At 39.8% G+C, this 18,657-nt stretch overlaps 1 protein-coding gene across 1 annotated transcript in view; it reads left to right on the top strand.

The window, feature by feature from the left end:
* Positions 1-8,991: 8,991 nt before the first annotated feature.
* Positions 8,992-18,657, top strand: part of LOC5579816 (rho-associated protein kinase 1) — a 50,033-nt gene continuing 40,367 nt past the window's right edge. The window contains 2 exon segments of the mRNA XM_001650996.2: positions 8,992-9,677; positions 9,758-9,903. Coding sequence (XP_001651046.2) covers positions 9,643-9,677; positions 9,758-9,903 — 181 coding nt within the window. The 5' untranslated portion in view covers positions 8,992-9,642.

Genomic DNA, 18,657 nt, shown 5'->3' with positions numbered 1-18,657 from the left:
CCAGAGCGTGATTCATTTGGGATCTGAAATATCTACATACGTGTAAATACGGCCTTTTTTGTACATATGTGTATTTAATGTACTAAGTGAGTACAGTAAATTAGTGTTTAAGAAATACATAGTGTTGAGATCAAAAGATTCGCATTGGAGAATAAAAGTTGGGTTATGTTTCGGTAAGTTTCAAAATTGCAGTCAGAATTAGCTGACTTGCTATCCCCTAAATTATATACAATTTGTCAATATTCTAACTACAACCATTTTTCTTACATTTTAATCGCAATTAAAGTTGTCTGGCAAACGCTAATATTGTGTTTTTTTTAAATAGATTTAAATTGGGGGCCCAATAAACCAAAATTGAGTATTTTTTACTACCTTGTGGGGACCGTGGAAATTGCGCCAAAATTGAAAAATTCGGCTCAACTATGGAATTGCGTTGAAAATACCAAAAATTGAGTTCCCGTCTCCGTTCAATTATCAAAATAATTTTTGTTTAATTCGCGTAACCGAGTGTGTACAACACACTTATAAATTATTTCACCGATCTCAGCAAAACGATTCGCTGCAAACCCAACAGCTGAGAATTCAGTAACTTTCAATTCCGAATCTCGGTACATTTACCGAGAGCATGAGCATGAATGGCCGCTTCGTCGTTGTACTCCGTGATTGACCAGAACAATCAAAGTTGCACATAGATTTAGTTAATGGGACTTGGATTTAAATAACCATTCTCAACATGCACAAATCGAGAGTTCAAAGCTTAAAAGTCAATAACGGCGCCGGAAATGTCCAATGCGGTTATCAGGGAAGGGAAGGAATGTTAGTTAGACAACCATTGTTTCCATTGCGACCGAATATGCTTCTGCATCAGCAAGGATATTGGGTTCGTGGGATAAGGTAAAGAGCTGGGAGTCTTATAGTGATGCGATCCATGATATATTCTATGAAGGTCGAAAGGCAAAAGGCCGAAAGGACAAAAGGTCCAAAGGTCAATAGGTCGAAAAACAAAAAAGAAGGGACAAAAATTCGAAAATATTTTTCAAATAAGGAAAAAAAATCAAGCAAATCTTTTTCGACGTTTTGTCTTTCGACCTGTTGTCCATAAACTGCAAAAAAGAACCGAAAAAAAAAAATATTTATCAAACCAATATTGCGACTTTTGCGGGTCAAGCCAAGCGTGACAAGCCTTACAAAAACTTCGGAGGACTCATACAAAAAACGTGACAAAGGGAGGAGGGTCAAAAAAGTTGAAATCTAGCGTGACATAATTTATGTACCATCCCTATATATTCCCAAGATTAACCATCCCCCATTTGAATTTTGTTATATGTATTTTTTAGTAATACTAAATTAAATTATCTTTTCAAAGCAGCAGAAAAATCGTAAATTAATTTGAATTTCGTTAAGTTATCACGATTTGGATTTGATGTCAATATTACCGTGTTGATTCGAAGTGTCCGGACTACGGATGCTTCGAATCTCGGACACTGGCCTACCCAAAATCTATTTTTTTCGGCAACTTTTATGCATGGAGAATGTAGAACACGTCGTAATCGTAATTTAATTTTCACAGGAAAGTCGAATAAATTTTTTCCTGTTTAAACGTCTCTCTGTGACCAAAGGATCAAACCAGTTAATCAAATGGATAATTGAAGATAGTTTTTGTCAGTGCTTACCGCATCAAAACAAAGGCGCCACTGTATATGGGATTTAACATTGTGACAGCATTGCTGTTCTGTCAAACACACAAGGCTACGGTGGCGCTATCTATGCTTTTCATAGCGGCCGTTTTGGTTATTTTAATGATCCATTGTCATCAATGGAGACGAAAAATAAACAACAAAGCAAACTCGTTCACAATCGTTTATCTCAACTTTTGCAGATTGGGATACAATCAAAAGAAAATTATCATGACAATCACAGGACGCAGCATTGTTGCAACCTTTTCAACTCGCGATTAATCAGTTATTTTATGCTGTTCGATAATGTGCCAATGTTTTCCGATACAGAGAAAGTTCTCGAAAATTGCAATGCGAAGCCCAGAAAATCGCTACGCACGTGGTAATCGTCCATTATCCTATTCTGTTCAAGTGGTGATAAACTGATGTTGCGGAAAAATGGTTGCAGCAAGAATAGGAGATGATAATGTCTTTGTTGCTGCGTGTTGGGTGACAATTGATTTACTGGATCAAACACTACTATGCGATCCGTGATCCGCGACACTGTTTGACCGTGCTACGCGAGCGACGCGCAACACGATTGATCCTGACCGCTTTACCCGCCCCAGCAGGCGTAAGCCACACGGCCTAAGGATCAAACACTACTCCGAATATTTTATCGAGATTAAAAAAAAAAAACTGACAAACTTATTTTACTGAGATCTCGGTGAACGTAACTGAGATTTGTAAAAAAATTACCAAGATCTACTCATGGATATACATATCATCATACATCATGGCGAATTGGGTCCTAAAATGTTTAATGAATTCTTGTTTTTATTTAATAATACGAAAGAGCATGTTCTTGCAACTACTTTAGCCATTTTTCTAGCTCAAATAACGGTCATAACATTTTTAAACTTCAATTTTAAAAATGGTTCCAAATATGAACCTTGACACTTGTGATCATGTTTGACATTCACTGTTTCGACAAAAATGCCACAGGGCTTATAGTTTTAACACCGGGGTTGTTCCTATCTGACATTTCGGAATGGACACGGAAAACAAAATATACCCAATATTTGAGTTTAAACCAAGGGGTGAGACAAAATCTCAAAAATCATAAAAAAATGTTTTTTGGACTTAAACAAATGAAAATCATTTTAAAATTGAGTAAACATGTATTTTTGCCCTAAACTTAAGCGTTTGATACTAAAATTGGGACAGGGCTTTAGGACCCTATTCGTTTATCGCCCAATTAACAATTTTAGCACTATAAGCTATAGCTTATAAGATTATTTTGCTTAAGGTTGTATCACAGACAAACAGACGTCACACTCTCACCGATGTCCATCGACCACCTTTTAAACGGCCAATTCAAATATATGGTAGGTGGCCAATCCACCACCCGCAGCGCTCGCATCATTTATGTTCGCGTTTGACGTTTACACACTACCGCCATCTGTTGGTCCATCGGCCAAATACACCGATTTTAGCATTGGGCGCACATGTCTATGTGACTATGATTTTGATCACGGTTTGTTCTAAGTGTTACGTCTGTTTGTCTGTGGTTGTATAATAGTTGAATTGAAGCAGCGAACGCAGCAAAACATGAAAGCTGTCAAAATTAAAACGATTAGCGTTAATACAGCTGTAACGCAAACGTTTTGCAGCTACAGATCTTAGCTGTATAAAATTCGTCAGTTATCGCTTTTGCTGCTTTCACTAAGCTGTAACTCAACACCGTAAAAGATAGCAACCTAATGATGTGGAATAAAAGTCCCCATCATTAATCCGGCTGCTTCTATACAATATAATTTGTTATGCTGCTAAATATATAATTAAGAAGCGCTTTGCCGTCAGTTATACAGCGAACATACAGCAGTAAGCTGTAAAACAACAACTTGTTGCGCATATACACAGCCTGTTAGATGTAAACATAGCGTTTGATGTTTCACACCCTTTTACACTGAGAAAAATCTACACGTCAAGGTCGTGTGTTTTACTTATAGATTTGCGCAATGAGGTAAACCACATGATTTGAGTGTGGTAGCCATATGGATTTCATCATTGATTTCACGGTATAAAAACATGTGTATCAACATTAGGTTGTCATGTGAAACAAACATGAATTTCCAAATATTAAATCATGAAAACCAACTGATTTGCTTATTGGATTCGAAATGTAGTAGCTTTAGATAGTCATGTGTGATAGAACATAAATGTCATGGGACAGAAAGAAGAAATTTGGTAGAAAAGCTTTTGCTCCCCAAAATATGGATCCGAGGCTCCTCTGCTTGTTGCAAGCTCTCTTGATTTTTTTTCAAACCCGTGAGCCAGCAACAAGCGGGGCGCCGCAAATCCATAATTTGGGAAGCCAGGGATAAGTATATTCCATTTTTTCTCGAAACTGAAAGCCAGGAAAATCTGTTAGTAGAATCCGATTTTTCTACTAAACTATACATTATAATCAATGTTTTCTTATAGAAAGGTAGAATTCTCGTATATTGGTCAACTTCACTAATAAAAGAAAAATCGAATTCACAAATTTTCATCTAACACTTTCAGCTTCAAAATTTGCTTCTTCTCTTTGGAAGCATGATGATAACTGTCGTTCGACACGAGGTCCAACCGCAATTCAGTTCACTATGCATCCCATGGGTTGATCACAAACAATTTAGAAATTTTGAACATGGAAATCGATAGCATAGCTCATGGATTTCATCATAACAATCTCATTGCGCAAATCAATGAATCGACCAACTTGAACATGATTATTATGACACAAGATAACCATAAGCAAAACACACTGATTCCGTGTTGGAGTGATGATCTATGCGTCCATAGGTTGACACATATGAATCTGAAGAGAAAGCTTCGGGAACTTATGTGGAAAAATTATGTTGTCGGTTGATGAATCAATCCATGAAGCAAAACACAGGAATTTAATGTGTAACACACACGAAGTTTGCAAGAAAATCATAGCAAATCGATATGGACGTTCATGAATTGATCCATAATTTTAAACACACAGATCGAGCGTGTGGATTTTTATCAGTGTACAGCCTGATGCAGAGGCGCATCCACGTTCGGAACCATGGGTAGGACATACGTTAGCATTTTCTTTTTTTTTTGTGTAGTCAAGCTAAGAAAAACTTTAACCCTGAGCTGGAAATTGAAAGTTACTATATTTGAGCGGGTCAAGCACAAAGCGGTATAAGTGACATTTTGCTCGTTTTGATATCAGTTGAGTTAAGTTGAGGAAATTCTTCTGTTTTCAAGCGTTCTAACGATATTTTCAGGTGACTTTTCCGCCAAAAAATAGCATAATTCTTGGAAGACTGTTTTTTTGGTTCCCACACAATTTTAATTGAATGAAAAATTTCTGAAAAAAAACTTTAAAGTAGATAATCATAAAACTGGGTTTTTGTCACAGATATTCCTTTGCTTCTAACCCCTTAATTTCATGTCAGCTGACAGCGACTGAGTGCCTTAAAAAAGGAAATAGAAGACCTCTTGCCAAAAGGAGATATAAGATAAATCAAAAAGAGTGCGAAAAGAGATCACAGAACCGAACAAGAAATCAAGAAAACAAAATTAAATCTAATAGGAGCAAATAGATACAAGTTTGGCTCTTCATAGCATCTGAGCAGGCATTTCTCTAATAACCTGGATTTTGGAACAGAAATGTAATTTCCATAAAAAATATTGCAGAGATCATCTGAATTCCTCCAATTCTTCGAGAAATTTTTCAAGAAAGTCATAACGTCTCCAAGATTTTATCCAGTGATTCATACATTTATAAAAATATCTTATATAATAAGATGAACACTTAAATGAACTTTTGTAGATTTCATGTGAATTTTTCGAGAAATTTTTTAAGACATGTTTGGTAAAACTGTGGGAGTAATACTTGGATGAAATACTGGAAAAAAATCTTGAAAAAAAATTGATTTGTTCGAAGAACCTCTCAAGGAATTTTGGATTTCAGGAAGGAAACATGTATGATTTCTTGAAGAAATCAACATGAACAGGTGGAGAAAATCTTGCAGGATTTCTTGAAGACTAACAAATGGATAATTCGGTTGAAGGATTAGTGAAAAATATCTGGATGAAATTCTAGGATAGTTTTGGAAAAAAAATCACAGTACAGGGTGATTACTATATCCTGTCATTAAAATAAGTAATCATAGAAAAAATATGGTTATATGAATTTTAATTACCAGTGCATATCCAGTTTTGGACATCTAGAACATTTATCTTCGCTATACATAGATAACATATTAATTTTTTTACCTCAATTTCCAGCCACATGCGTGGTTTCAGAAGCATTACAGTTAACACGAACGTTATTCAAAAGCATATATTTTAACCAAAAAAGACATATTTTTTTCGCTAAAATTTTCCATAATCAGTCTTATGCTAATTCCTAGTTAGTCTTAAAGATTGTGGTAACATTCTGTTTCAATCAGGAAATTTTTCCAGCGGAGTTTAGTCAAAAATACAAATCTGTGGAAAACGTGCGTGCCAGGTGCAATACCTTTGAAACAATACATATGGCTAAAAACTAAAGTAAATGAAAAAAGATTTAATCTTTACTTTGTCAAAACAAACTTTATATATATGCAGCCTGGGACACGGTTATATGAAAAATTTAGATTCTCGCTCCAGTCCACTCTTCGGATTGCATTTAGGTCCCATAACAACTATGCAAAATTTCAGCTCGATCGGAGAAACTATATTTTAGCGCCAGCCGTTTAAAGTTTGTATGGGATTTACTATGGGAAAACTTACTTTTACAAAGAAAAATCGCCAGAGGTTGCCCATTGTCCTCTATAAAATTTCTGAACACAGATTTCGATAGGTATTTCTACGATGAACAACATTGCTGAAGACCGCAAAGCAATCCGATGCTTGCGAAAAAAGTTATTAAGCATAGACTATTCGGAAATTTTGCTCGATTTTGTTATTATTGTTATTCCTTTACGTGTTAATCAACATTGCCTTTCCAATAGGTTTTCATTGAATAACTTTTTTCACAAGTGTCGGATTGCTTTGCGGTCTTCGGCAATGTTGTTCATCGTAGAAATACCTATCGAGATCTGTGTTCAGAAATTTTATAGAGGACAATGGGCGATCTCTGGCGATTTTTCTTAGTAAAAGTAAGTTTTCCCATAGTAAATCCCATACAAACTTTGAAAGGCTGGCACTAAAATATAGTTTCTCCGATCGAGCTGAAATTTTGCACATTTGTTATGGGACCTAAATGCAATCCAAAAAGTGGACTGGAGCGAGAATCTAAATTTTGTACCACACTAATGTACACTGGAATTTAAAATTCATACATACATCTTTTACCTACGATCATTTACTTTATTGACAGGAATTAGTAATCAACCTGTTATACCTGAGGAAATCACTGAAGGTAGTAGCTTCGGATTTTTTAGATTTTTCTAGAGCAGGAAATTTTTTCGAAGCATCCTTAGAAAAACCACTGAAAGAATTTCTGGGAGAAATGGGAGAGAAATCTCTAGGAAAACTTCTGAAGAGAACCCTGCGGAAGACCTTGAAAGAATTTGAAATAAAATCGCTATAATAATTCCTGAAGCTTTTCCTCGGGAAATCCGAGACGAAATTTTGAAGAGCTTGTTGAACCCGTTATAGTCTCTAAAAGTTCTTTTTTTCTTTCTCGTTCAAATTAGACTCTGCAACTTGTGTAAAAACATGGCCGCCACAAATCGCCAAGTAGCAATAAGGGTTTATTCACAAATTTCATTACGCCAAAAGTTGCCATTTTTAACGCCCACCCACCCTCTCGTAACGCATTTTGTATGAATATTTTTCAAATTTTGTATGAGCTATTGTATCTCAAGGACTTGGTTTTGGAACTACTTTGGTGGCAGCAAGGACAGCGTCGAGACTTGTGGATGCAGAGATCGTGAGTTCGATCGCAAGCGGTGGCAGGTACTTTAATTGTGTAACGTTGGGAACATTAAATTCAGATACTTATCATATGAATTCCGGAAGCTGTGGAACAGCTTGGAAATAATATTTAATCGATATTACAGCGAAGCTGTTTACAAATTATTCAACAGTTGCGAAATGGTTGAGAAAGTGCCTTCCGAAGATGTTACACAGCTACTTGTCGTATAACTGTCGAGATAGAGCAACGATCGGTATGAATAAGAGCTACTAACACAGCTTAAAAATAGCTGAGTAGATTCTCCAGATTTGTTGGTAAAAGGATCGCATAGAAACTTTCGTTCATATGTACAGCGCCTTCACTCAGCATAAAGTCGTATAAAGAGGGTTTAGCGAATGTTATGATTCATATACATTGGGTTCATTCACAAATTTTATAACGCCGAAAATGACCATTTATGACACCCACCCACCCCCTTGTTACGCCTTTTGTATGGATTTTGTGGGCTTCGTGGCCGTGTGGTTAGCGGCGTCAGTCGTTTAGGCGTATTGCGTCATGAAGCGTGGGTTCGATTCCCACTCCAGTCGGTGGAAACTTTTCGTCAAACGAAAAATTCATTACTGGGCTACTGGGTGTTCCGTGTTGTCCGTTGCCTTTATGTTCGTGATTGTTCAGTCTGTGCAGCCTTTGGCTGAAGACGGTGTAAATTGTCTTTTTTTTTTAAATATTCTATACGAATTTTGTATGAGCAGTAACATTTCGAAGATACCCACTCACTAGCAGCGCATAAGCTGCCCACTCGAAAGTAAACCGACCAGAAATTGGGTACCAAAACGGTGTGAGTAAGCGCTTAAATATATGCAGATGACAGCCGTGTCAGTCCTCTGGGCTAAATATTGAAAATTCCGGTTTTCAACTGTGTGAATAATAGAAATATCCACATTGCAAATATCCGCAGTCAAACTCGTCCCTTTACTATATTGGTTGAAATTAAATATTAAATTTTGACCAAAAATTTGCATCACTGTGCACCTTCATGCGTTTGCGTACACAGCCGCCGAATCGCAAGCCGTCGCGTATCAAACGTCACTTTCGGCTGTCAAACTTTGTAGCCGCTTATGCGGCTGTTGTGCGCTGTATTGCTGCTATCGCTCAAATCGCAAGTGCGTGCGATTAAAAATTTGATGTTTCTTCAGATATTGATAACGTCGAAGCTAGTGCTGATTGTTCTCACGTTGATGTTTTACGATTTTAACTGTTTCCGCTGGATTTTTCAACTGAAAATAGTAAGAAACATTTATTTTTGATGGAACATTTTTCCCGACCTTTAGCCACATCGCCGATACCTGCGTCCCGCTTGCGTGCGAGTCCGCCTTCGATGATCGATGATGATGATGTTTTTCGCTCGTTAGTGCCATGACATTTTTTGTGTGTATAGTGTGTGTCAAGAGGAACGAATTTGCTCCAGTCTCTTGTCTGTCCCGCAGAAATTCGTAAAATTTGCCTCCGTTTCGGACATTTCGTCGCTGGTCCGGTGGTTCGCTATGTAGCACAGGTGCCGTCGGTAACGCGAGTGCCAAAATTCCGTCCATTACGACGCGATCTGGGACGGAAAAGTGGAGTTCTTTTTCGTTCGATGGTGAATTCTTTTGTTGTTGGAGTGCCACCACCATCGGGAATAATAGCAATAGCAAGAGCAGCAGCAGAAGTGGTGGAAGAAGATTCGTGCTTCGAAGGAAGAGAGGCCAGCAGAAGAAGACGTGTCGTAGGTTGTCGTCGTCGCGTCCGGATTTAGTGGCAGCATAAAAGTGCTTTTGGGGGGTGGCCGGGGAACCTGGGGGTACTGCCCGTCAGGTCATATGTCTGAGGGTCCCGGCTGGCTGCTGGCAGTCGCTGCTTGCAGATCCGGACAGGCCCAGTTCGGGGCTGGGCGAGGAGGGAATTGCCAAGTCAAAACATTGCCCCACCTCCTCCTAGCCTAGAGAGCGGTGGACAGAACAGGAACAGAAGGAAGAAGAAGCGATCGCTGCAGGCGGAGCAATAAGCGCGGACACGGATCCGAAGATGGCCACCCTAATGGACGAGGATCGCCGCCGCAGGTACACAGTTTATGCACCTGGATACCTGATCGTATCGTAACAATTTCTCCTCTTCACCTTTTGGTGCTTTAAATTTTCAGGCTGATGGCGCTAGAGGAGAAGATACGCGATCCGAGTTATATCGCAAATCTGGATTGCCTGCTGGATACGGTGACGGCGCTGGTTTCCGACTGCGATCACGACAATGTGAAGATCATCAAAAACATCGAAACCTACATCAAACGATGTAAGTAGAGATATGCCTTTTTTCATGCATAGCTAAGTACTTGACTTGGACCAATCGACGAGCATTTGTTTGCAAAATGACTAATCAATCTCGTCTTCGTCTTGAGGCAGCTGAATGACGTACCATTTCAAGCACGGCTCATGATTTCATCTTTGCATTTTGCTGAAATGATATGCTTTTATAGGGAAACAATTTTAATGGAAACTTTATCTTTGCATACCTGGAACAACCAGATAGTTTATCTCTTGACAGTGTGATTCAAAGGTCGGGCTTTATCCTATCAATATCCGATTGCAATAAAAAGTGCGATGTTGTTAGGTGGTGGGTTGTGGATTATTGGTTTGGGAAACACAGGTCTGTTATATAGAGTACTGACTGAAGTTAGTCCAAAAACAAAAACTTGCAAAAATTGATATAAATCTGACTCTAATTTATCTTTATAGTTTCGACTACGTACGTCAAATTAGACCAAATTAGACAATTCAACCAGCTTTGGTCTTGGGTATTTTTTCAGTTATTTATAGGATCTCTGTGGAACCGGCCCTAAATAGCACAATTTTATTTTTATTTTAAACTGGCAAATTTGAGTATTAAACATCATCATTCTGAAAAGGCAGCTCCAACCTGATCAAGGATATTGGCTACCTAAGAATAGGAGAATAGCTGACAATGTTCCCTAAGCTAGAAATTTCCCTATTTTGTAAAAAATCTGACTCACAACTAAGTAACTGAACCTGTCATCTAGGTGGCTAATATCCTTCAAATGATTTCCCACGACCCTGTCTGAGTTTTTGGAAATGATGAAACTGGTAAACTAGTCAAATTTCGACCATTAAAAAGAAAAATAAAACTGACCTACCTTCGGCCAGTTCTAAGCAGATCCCATATATAATCGAAAAAATACCCAAGGCCAAATCTAGTCTCAGTGATTAATTTGATTCTTACATGATGTCCGTAGTCAACACTATAAAAACAAATTGAGCTGGATTCTGATCTATATTTTGAATTTTATCCGTCAACGACACCCTGTTGGTCCGTTTGGTATACTTTTCGTCAGGTCAAGGAAAAACTAATCATTTTATACATAGGATACAAATAAAATAAAAAAAAAATGTACCGTGAGGGCCCCTAACTCTGCGCACTTTTACCAAAATCCACCAAAATCTGGTAAAATACTTAAATTTTTGTTTACAATTTTTTTTTTCATATATTGCTACAATAGTAATAAAAAAGTACGCGAAGAACTTTCTTGACAAATTTACGTTTATTACTTTAATTCTAAAGGAAGAAGAGCGACGGAAGTTTAGGAGTTGGTCCACAAAGATCAGAGTGGACCAACTCCAAAACTTCCGTCGCTCTTCTTCCTTTAGATTTGAATGGTAAACGTTGGTGTTTTGCTTGGATACACGGAAAGCATTGAGTATTGGATGGTTGTACATTTTTGAAATCCAAGCCAGTAACCATGCTTCTTAATCGCTTCATATTGTTGAAATTCATATGACCAAGTCGCCTGTGCCATAATTGCATCTCTCGTCTGTCACTCTGCTGCCCTGATTCACCGTCTCCAACTTGTAAAGTCCGTTTGTCTGAGATCCCGTTGCAACCAACTCGTTCGTCTGAGCCTTGAAGACCTTGCAAGCACTATCCGTGAAGACAACCTTATGTCCCTTCTTGCATATCTGGCTCACCGACATCAAATTGATGGCCAAATCTGGAACACATAAAACATCTGATAGTGAAACTTCATACGAACCAGGCTGTACTGCAGCTTCTAGAAGAACGTTTCCAATTGCAACCACCGGAACTTCTGCGTTATTGGCAACATTGATAGCTTGTGAGGTGCTTCTGGCATCGATGAGTTTACTTCGTTCTCGACACATATGGACAGTAGCACCAGAATCAAATATCCATTGTTCTTGGTTCTTCATCTGTTTCACATTGGCACTGAATGCGGCGTTTTTCGAGCTCTTCCTATGATGCGGTCCAGCACTAGAATCTTCTTTCTGAGGACAGTCCGAAGCAAAATGTCCAATTCGTTTGCATTTGAAGCACTTGACGCTAGATTTGCCCTTCTTGAGCGGCTTCTTCTGAAAATTACTTACGAAAGCACCATCCGATCCACAGGACTTGGGAACGCTCGTGATTTTAACATCTTGCAGAATTTTTGATTTTACTGCATCCGCTGTTATCTTGGTACCCGAAGCTTCTATACCCATAATCATCGGCTCGTAGTCTATGGAAACGATTTCGATTGGAGCAAGCAGATACTTTCTTACGTTTATTGACGATGCGAGTCGGAAGACGTTTATATATTTTTTGAAGTCGAAGAAAGAAGTACTGGCTGCTTTCCAAGATTTCAAAGCATACGTTGAGACACAAACCGGTAAGAAATTGAAGCGATTGAGGACCGATAATGGAAAGGAGTATGTTGGAAGCAATTTTGAACGTTACATTCGAGAAAACGGCATTTTACACGAGACAACAGTTCCATATAATCCCGAACAAAATGGTTTAGCAGAGAGGATGAACCGATCGATTGTGGAGCTAGGGCTTTATTATTCGATGCTGGATTTACCAAGCGGTTCTGGGCGGAAGCTGTTGGTACTGCAGTTTACCTTATAAATAGATCGCCTACCAAAGGGGCTATTGTTACTCCGGAGGAGAATTTCACTCAAATCAGACGTGTCTTTACTAACATTAATGAAAAAAATAGCTTTAAAAATATTAAAAACCGTCAAATTGACTGCCCGTTAGCAAAAATGCTAAGGGAGTAAAGTTGTTCTGGAGGTGAAGCGCTATCTGATGGTACTTTATTTCATTCGGAATTTAACCGCTAGATGGTTCTAGTGGGCATGGAAGTTTTACTTTTGTTTTGCAGATTTTTCAGGATCCTGACCATTTAGAAGGATGTCTTCTTCGGCAAAGTTGTTTAGTAAGTTAAGGACTATCATTTTTCGAGCTAGTTGATTCAAAATTTTGCCACTAGGCGGCGCTAGTGAGCACGAAACTTTTGTTTGCAGATATCTCAGGAGCCTGACCACTTAGAAAGATGGAGTCTTCGGCAAAGTAGTTTGGTAGCTCAAGGGCTATCATTATTTGAGCCAAGAAGTACGATATTTTGCCATCAGGCGGCGCTAGTGAGCATGAAATTTTTGTTTTGCGGATATTGCAGGATCTTGACTTTTTAGACAGGCACCTTTGGCAAAGTTGTTCAGAAGCTCAGGGACTATCATTATTTTAATAAATCTCTAACTTTAAGGATTAAACAAAGAAAGAATTTGAGCTACTGAACAACTCTGCCGAAGACACCATCTTTCTAAGTGATCAGGCTCCTGAGATATTTGCGAAACAAATGTTTTATGCTCACTAGCGCCACCTAGTGGCAACATTTTGAATCAACTTGCTCAAACAATGATAATCCTTGAGTTACCGAACAACTTGGCCGAAGACGCCGTCTTTCTAAGTGGTCAGGATCATGAGATCTGGGAAACAAAAGCTTAATGCTCACTAGCGCCGCCTAGTGGCAAAATCCCGAATTTCTCGTCTATAATAATAATTGCCCATAAGCTACTGATCAATTTTGCCGAAGACGTCATCTATCTAAGTGGTCAGACTCCTGAGATATTCGCAAAACCAAGGGTGTTGTACAAAGTACAACGCGCGACTACTCGCGTTACAAAAATTCGCGCGACGACCGAAAGGTTAAGTGCGCATAGTAAGGAACCATTTTTCAACTATGTTCCTTACTATGCGCAGCAGTTATAAAACGTTATTTTCAACAAACAATCAACCCTCCAGAGGTCGATATTGAAGGGACACGACTTGTCGACACCATCGTGATATGGAATAGAAATGCTTTGGAAAATGGTTTGAGGGGACCATCATAGTAAGGGAAGATTAAAAAATGGCGTCCATCATATTTTAAGGATTTCTACATTCCGTCCCCTCAATCCCCGTCGCGATTTTTTTACAGTACCTAATGCATGCATTGTCACATTTTCATAGACTCTTCCTCCCCTCAATGATGAACGTAATTTTTGAATGCTCCCTAACCATGCAATAAAAATTTTAATTATTTAATAATTTAGATTTTTTGTATATTTCCATGAGTCAATATCGAGTAATGGAACATCGAGGTTTAATCGTATTTGCTATATAGAAACGCCCATAAAGTACTGTTATTGATCTGCAATAGAACTCGTTCATTAATCGGACCCGAACCGAACCAAAGAAAATTTGGTTTTTATTTTTTCTAGTGAGAATACATAAACAGTCCAAGCTAATTTTCCTTTACACGCCTAGGGTGAACGAAAAAAAGATGTAGTTTTTACCCTTTTTGTATGTTGGTTTAGATTTTAGAAAATTAAGTTAATAACATGTTTTGGAAATCATATACACCCCCATTCTTGTTTACGTTCGAATGCGCTTTCGATCGAAAATTTCGCATTCTCGTTTACGCTAGCAAAATCAAATGGGCCATGGATTCGATCGAAAGTTGGATCCACCGTAAACAAGAATAAGGGTGATAATGATTTCGATTATTTTGAGAGTTGCACTTAATGGCATTCATTAACAGTAATTATCATGGATTGAATTATAGATAAAATTCACTTAATGTTAGAAACATTCCACGCTCCACTAGGGACGTAATGCCGGATAAAGTAAGAAAATGAAGATTAATTCAGAGTTCAACTGCTAGTAATGCTTTTAGTAAAATACTTTAACTGTTATAATGAATTTATCGAGTGCATCGAGAAAGTCCGAGAAGTCGTCAGTGTTTTCCCTCTCGGGTGACGCGTTCTTTTCTGCCGGGCAGTGCGTCGAGAAAGCCCGAGAAATCGTCATTATTTTTCCCTCTCGGGTGACGCGTTCTTTTCTGCCGGGCAGTGCGTCGAGAAAGTCCGAACAGTGCATCGAGAACGCCCGAGAAGTCGTCAGATTTTTCCCTTTCGGGTGACGCGTTCTTTTCTGCCGGGCAGTGCATCGAGAAAGTCCGAGAAGTCGTCAGTGTTTTCCCTCTCGGGTGACGCGTTCTTTTCTGCCGGGCAGTGCGTCGAGAAAGCCCGAGAAGTCGTCAGATTTTTCCCTCTCGGGTGACGCGTTCTTTTCTGCCGGGCAGTGCATCGAGAAAGTCCGAGAAGTCGTCAGTGTTTTCCCTCTCGGGTGACGCGTTCTTTTCTGCCGGGCAGTGCGTCGAGAAAGCCCGAGAAATCGTCATTATTTTTCCCTCTCGGGTGACGCGTTCTTTTCTGCCGGGCAGTGCGTCGAGAAAGTCCGAACAGTGCATCGAGAACGCCCGAGAAGTCGTCAGATTTTTCCCTCTCGGGTGACGCGTTCTTTTCTGCCGGGCAGTGCATCGAGAAAGTCCGAGAAGTCGTCAGTGTTTTCCCTCTCGGGTGACGCGTTCTTTTCTGCCGGGCAGTGCGTCGAGAAAGCCCGAGAAATCGTCATTATTTTTCCCTCTCGGGTGACGCGTTCTTTTCTGCCGGGCAGTGCGTCGAGAAAGTCCGAACAGTGCATCGAGAAAGTCCGAGAAGTCGTCAGTTTTTTTTTTTCCTCTCCGGTGACGCGTTCTTTTCTGAGTGCTTTTATATGGCCGAGCACACGAGTGAAGATGAAAGTGGATTGTGGCTGCTCAATCAAGGATGAAGGATCAATCGGTGAGCTCGTTTCATGCTTTTTTTTCAAGTCTATAAAATATGTGTGACCGCACATTTAATCGTTACATAAATATGATTTTTCTACAAACTATGAATGGTTCGTCACTGTAAGTGTCGGCATAAACTCTAATTCATAACTTTATTGTTTTATATTTTTTATATAAAATCACTCACTCCTTTATTTTTATACATAAAAAAAATGCTTTGAATGGTTTGGTCTGTGCTAGAAGTGTAGACTTGCAAAACGTTCATTTTATTCAAAAAACTTTGAATGGTTCGCCCCTGTAAGTGTCGGCATAAGAATATTATGTGATGGTCTAGCCAATCGATATTTTTTTTTTTTTTCAAATTGGGTAAAATATCCTGTAGGAATGTTGCTTTTAGCTATTTGTTCAACAAACTTTGAATGGTTCGTCACTTCAAGTAACGGCATTATTTTCTCATACTTGAAAATTTTTCATGTCAATCGAAAATTTTATATTTCTAAGTATGTTTATATCTCACAAATAATCGTTTATCATGGTCTAATCGCTTATCAAAGTGAATCCTGTGACCCAACGATCCTCCCCTTTAACAAACATCCCTCCCAGTAACCTTTGCGGAGATGCAGAGGCAAACACGGTCTCCAAATAGCAAAGGTTACACACTAACATTCCTTCCCCCAATCCCACCTGACTGCAAGGACGTGGCCGGCGCCGTTATTGACCCTGTATAAATAGAGGCACTGAATTATGCACACTGAAGAAGATTATGGCCAATCCCAGCCGAACTTCTAGTTGATTCTTTGTGCATTTTCACTGACTTCGGTCAATCACGGAATAGCAACCATTGATATGTGTAGTCAGTCTAAGCTAAGCTAAGCTAAGCTTAACTGTTATAATGAATTTATCGAGTGCGCAGAGTTAGGAACCTAAATGTGCAGAATAAGGAGCATTGCAAAAATGAGTGCGCAGAGTTAGGAACACGGACACCCTTAAGAAAAAACAAAAATTTGCAATAAAAATCATTACTTAGTGAAGCTTTTATATTTTTTTCTTATACATAAGATCAATAAGTATTTGCTCCCAAAATTTCAGACAATTGTGTTTAGTTTTTAAATAATTACAGATGTTTGAAATTTAAAAAGCCTTAACTGCGCAGAGTATGGGGCCTTCACGGTACTACTTGTTCCAATGATAATTCAAGCGTGTGCTAGAATAAGGGCGTAAGTCGCATAATCGATTTCTCTTCATCGATCCTCTGTTCAGTGGATAAAAGTGACTAGATGCGGGTATGTTGGCATTTTTTCACTTCATTACGCTAGGTAGCGATGCACTGAAGAGAAATCGATCATGCGACTTTCGCCCTATTCTAGAACACGCTTGATTGAAAAACTAAACATCCAGACAATTTCATTCGAACTAAAGACAATCCGTCAAAACATGCCAAAATTGCGGTAATTTGAACTTTTTTTGTATTTTCTAAGCGAATACGGTTCAAGCGCAATGGCTGGCTTGTGTCCATACCCACGATTCTGAAAGCACTAAGGCCGTAACAAATTTGAAATTTTATTATTTATTTAGTTGGTTTTACATCAATTAGCTTGATAAAACCTCGCCAACTCGGTTCATGGCCGCTTCTCTCCATCCTCAACTGCGACCAACGCTCTTCAGGTCCTGGTGCACCTGGTCAATCCACCTAGCTCGCTGCGCCTCACGCCTTCTTGTTCCGATCGGATTTGTGGCGAACACCATCTTTACAGGGTTGTTGTCCGGCATTCTTGCAACATGCCCTGCCCAGCGTATCCTTCCAGCTTTAGCTACCTTCACGATACTGGGTTCGCCGTAGAGTTGAGCGAGCTCGTGGTTCATCCTTCGCTGCCACACGCCGTTCTCCTGCACGCCGCCGAAGATCGTCCTTAGCACTCGGCGTTCGAAAACCCCAAGAGCTTGCAAGTCCTCCTCGAGCATAGTCCACGTCTCATGTCCGTAGGACTACCGGGCTTTCTTGACCGCAGTTTCTTCTGGAGCCCATATTAGGCACGACTTCCACTGATGTTGCGCCTTCGTATTTCCCGACTAACGTTGTCAGCCGTTAACAAGGATCCGAGGTAGACGAACTCGTCCTCCACCGTCTATCGTGACACTGCTTCCTAGGCGGGCCCTTTCGCGCTCAGTTTCGCCAACCAGCATGTACTTTGTTTTCGACGCATTCACCATTAGCCCGACTTTTGTTGCTTCGCGTTTTAGGTGGGTGAACAAACCTGCCACCGTTTCAAATTTTCTCCCAATAATATCCATGTCGTCCGCGAAGCAAACAAATTGTCCGGATCTCGTGAAAATCGGCTCTCCGCATGCCACCTTCAAGCGCAATATTGAACAACAGGCACGAAAGTCCGTCGCCCTGTCGTAGTCCCCGCCGAGACTCGAACGAACTGGAGTGTTCGCCCGTGATCACGCAGTTTTGCACACCGTCCATCGTTGCTCTGGTCAATCTTGAGAGCTTCCCGGGAAAGTTGTTCTCGTCCATGATTCTCCATAGCTCTACGCGTCCGATACTATCGTATGCCGCCTTGAAATCGATGAACAAATGGTGCGTAGGGACCTGGTACTCACGGCATTTCTGGAGGATTTGCCGCACGGAAAAGATCTGGTCCGTTGTCGAGCGGTCGTCGATGAAACCTGCTTGATAACTTCTCATGAACTCGTTTGCTGTAAGTGATAGACAACGGAAGAGAATCTGGGATAGCACTTTGTAGGCGGTGTTTAGGATAGTGATTGCACGATAATTTTTACACTCCAGTTTATCGCCCTTTTTGTAGATAGGGCATATAACGCCTTGCTTCCACTCCTCCGGTAGCTGTTCCGTTTCCCAGATTCTGATTATCAGCCGGTGCATACAAGCGCCCAACCTGTCCGGGCCCATCTTGATGAGTTCGGCTCGGCACATTTACTATGATTCTATAACTCGATATCAAGATACGGAATATCGAATTTTGGAGAGTTTACCGTACGTCCATGGGGCTCTGCATAAAAATCTATCTCTCTTTTCACTCCTCTGTGAAACTTGTAAACAACAAGGCCAGTAAAAGTCAAAATCCTTTGCAAATTCAAAA

Source organism: Aedes aegypti, chromosome 1 (assembly GCF_002204515.2).
Source record: "Aedes aegypti strain LVP_AGWG chromosome 1, AaegL5.0 Primary Assembly, whole genome shotgun sequence".
Taxonomy (NCBI): Eukaryota; Metazoa; Arthropoda; class Insecta; order Diptera; family Culicidae; genus Aedes; species Aedes aegypti.
This window is presented reverse-complemented; position numbering and strand designations above follow the sequence as displayed.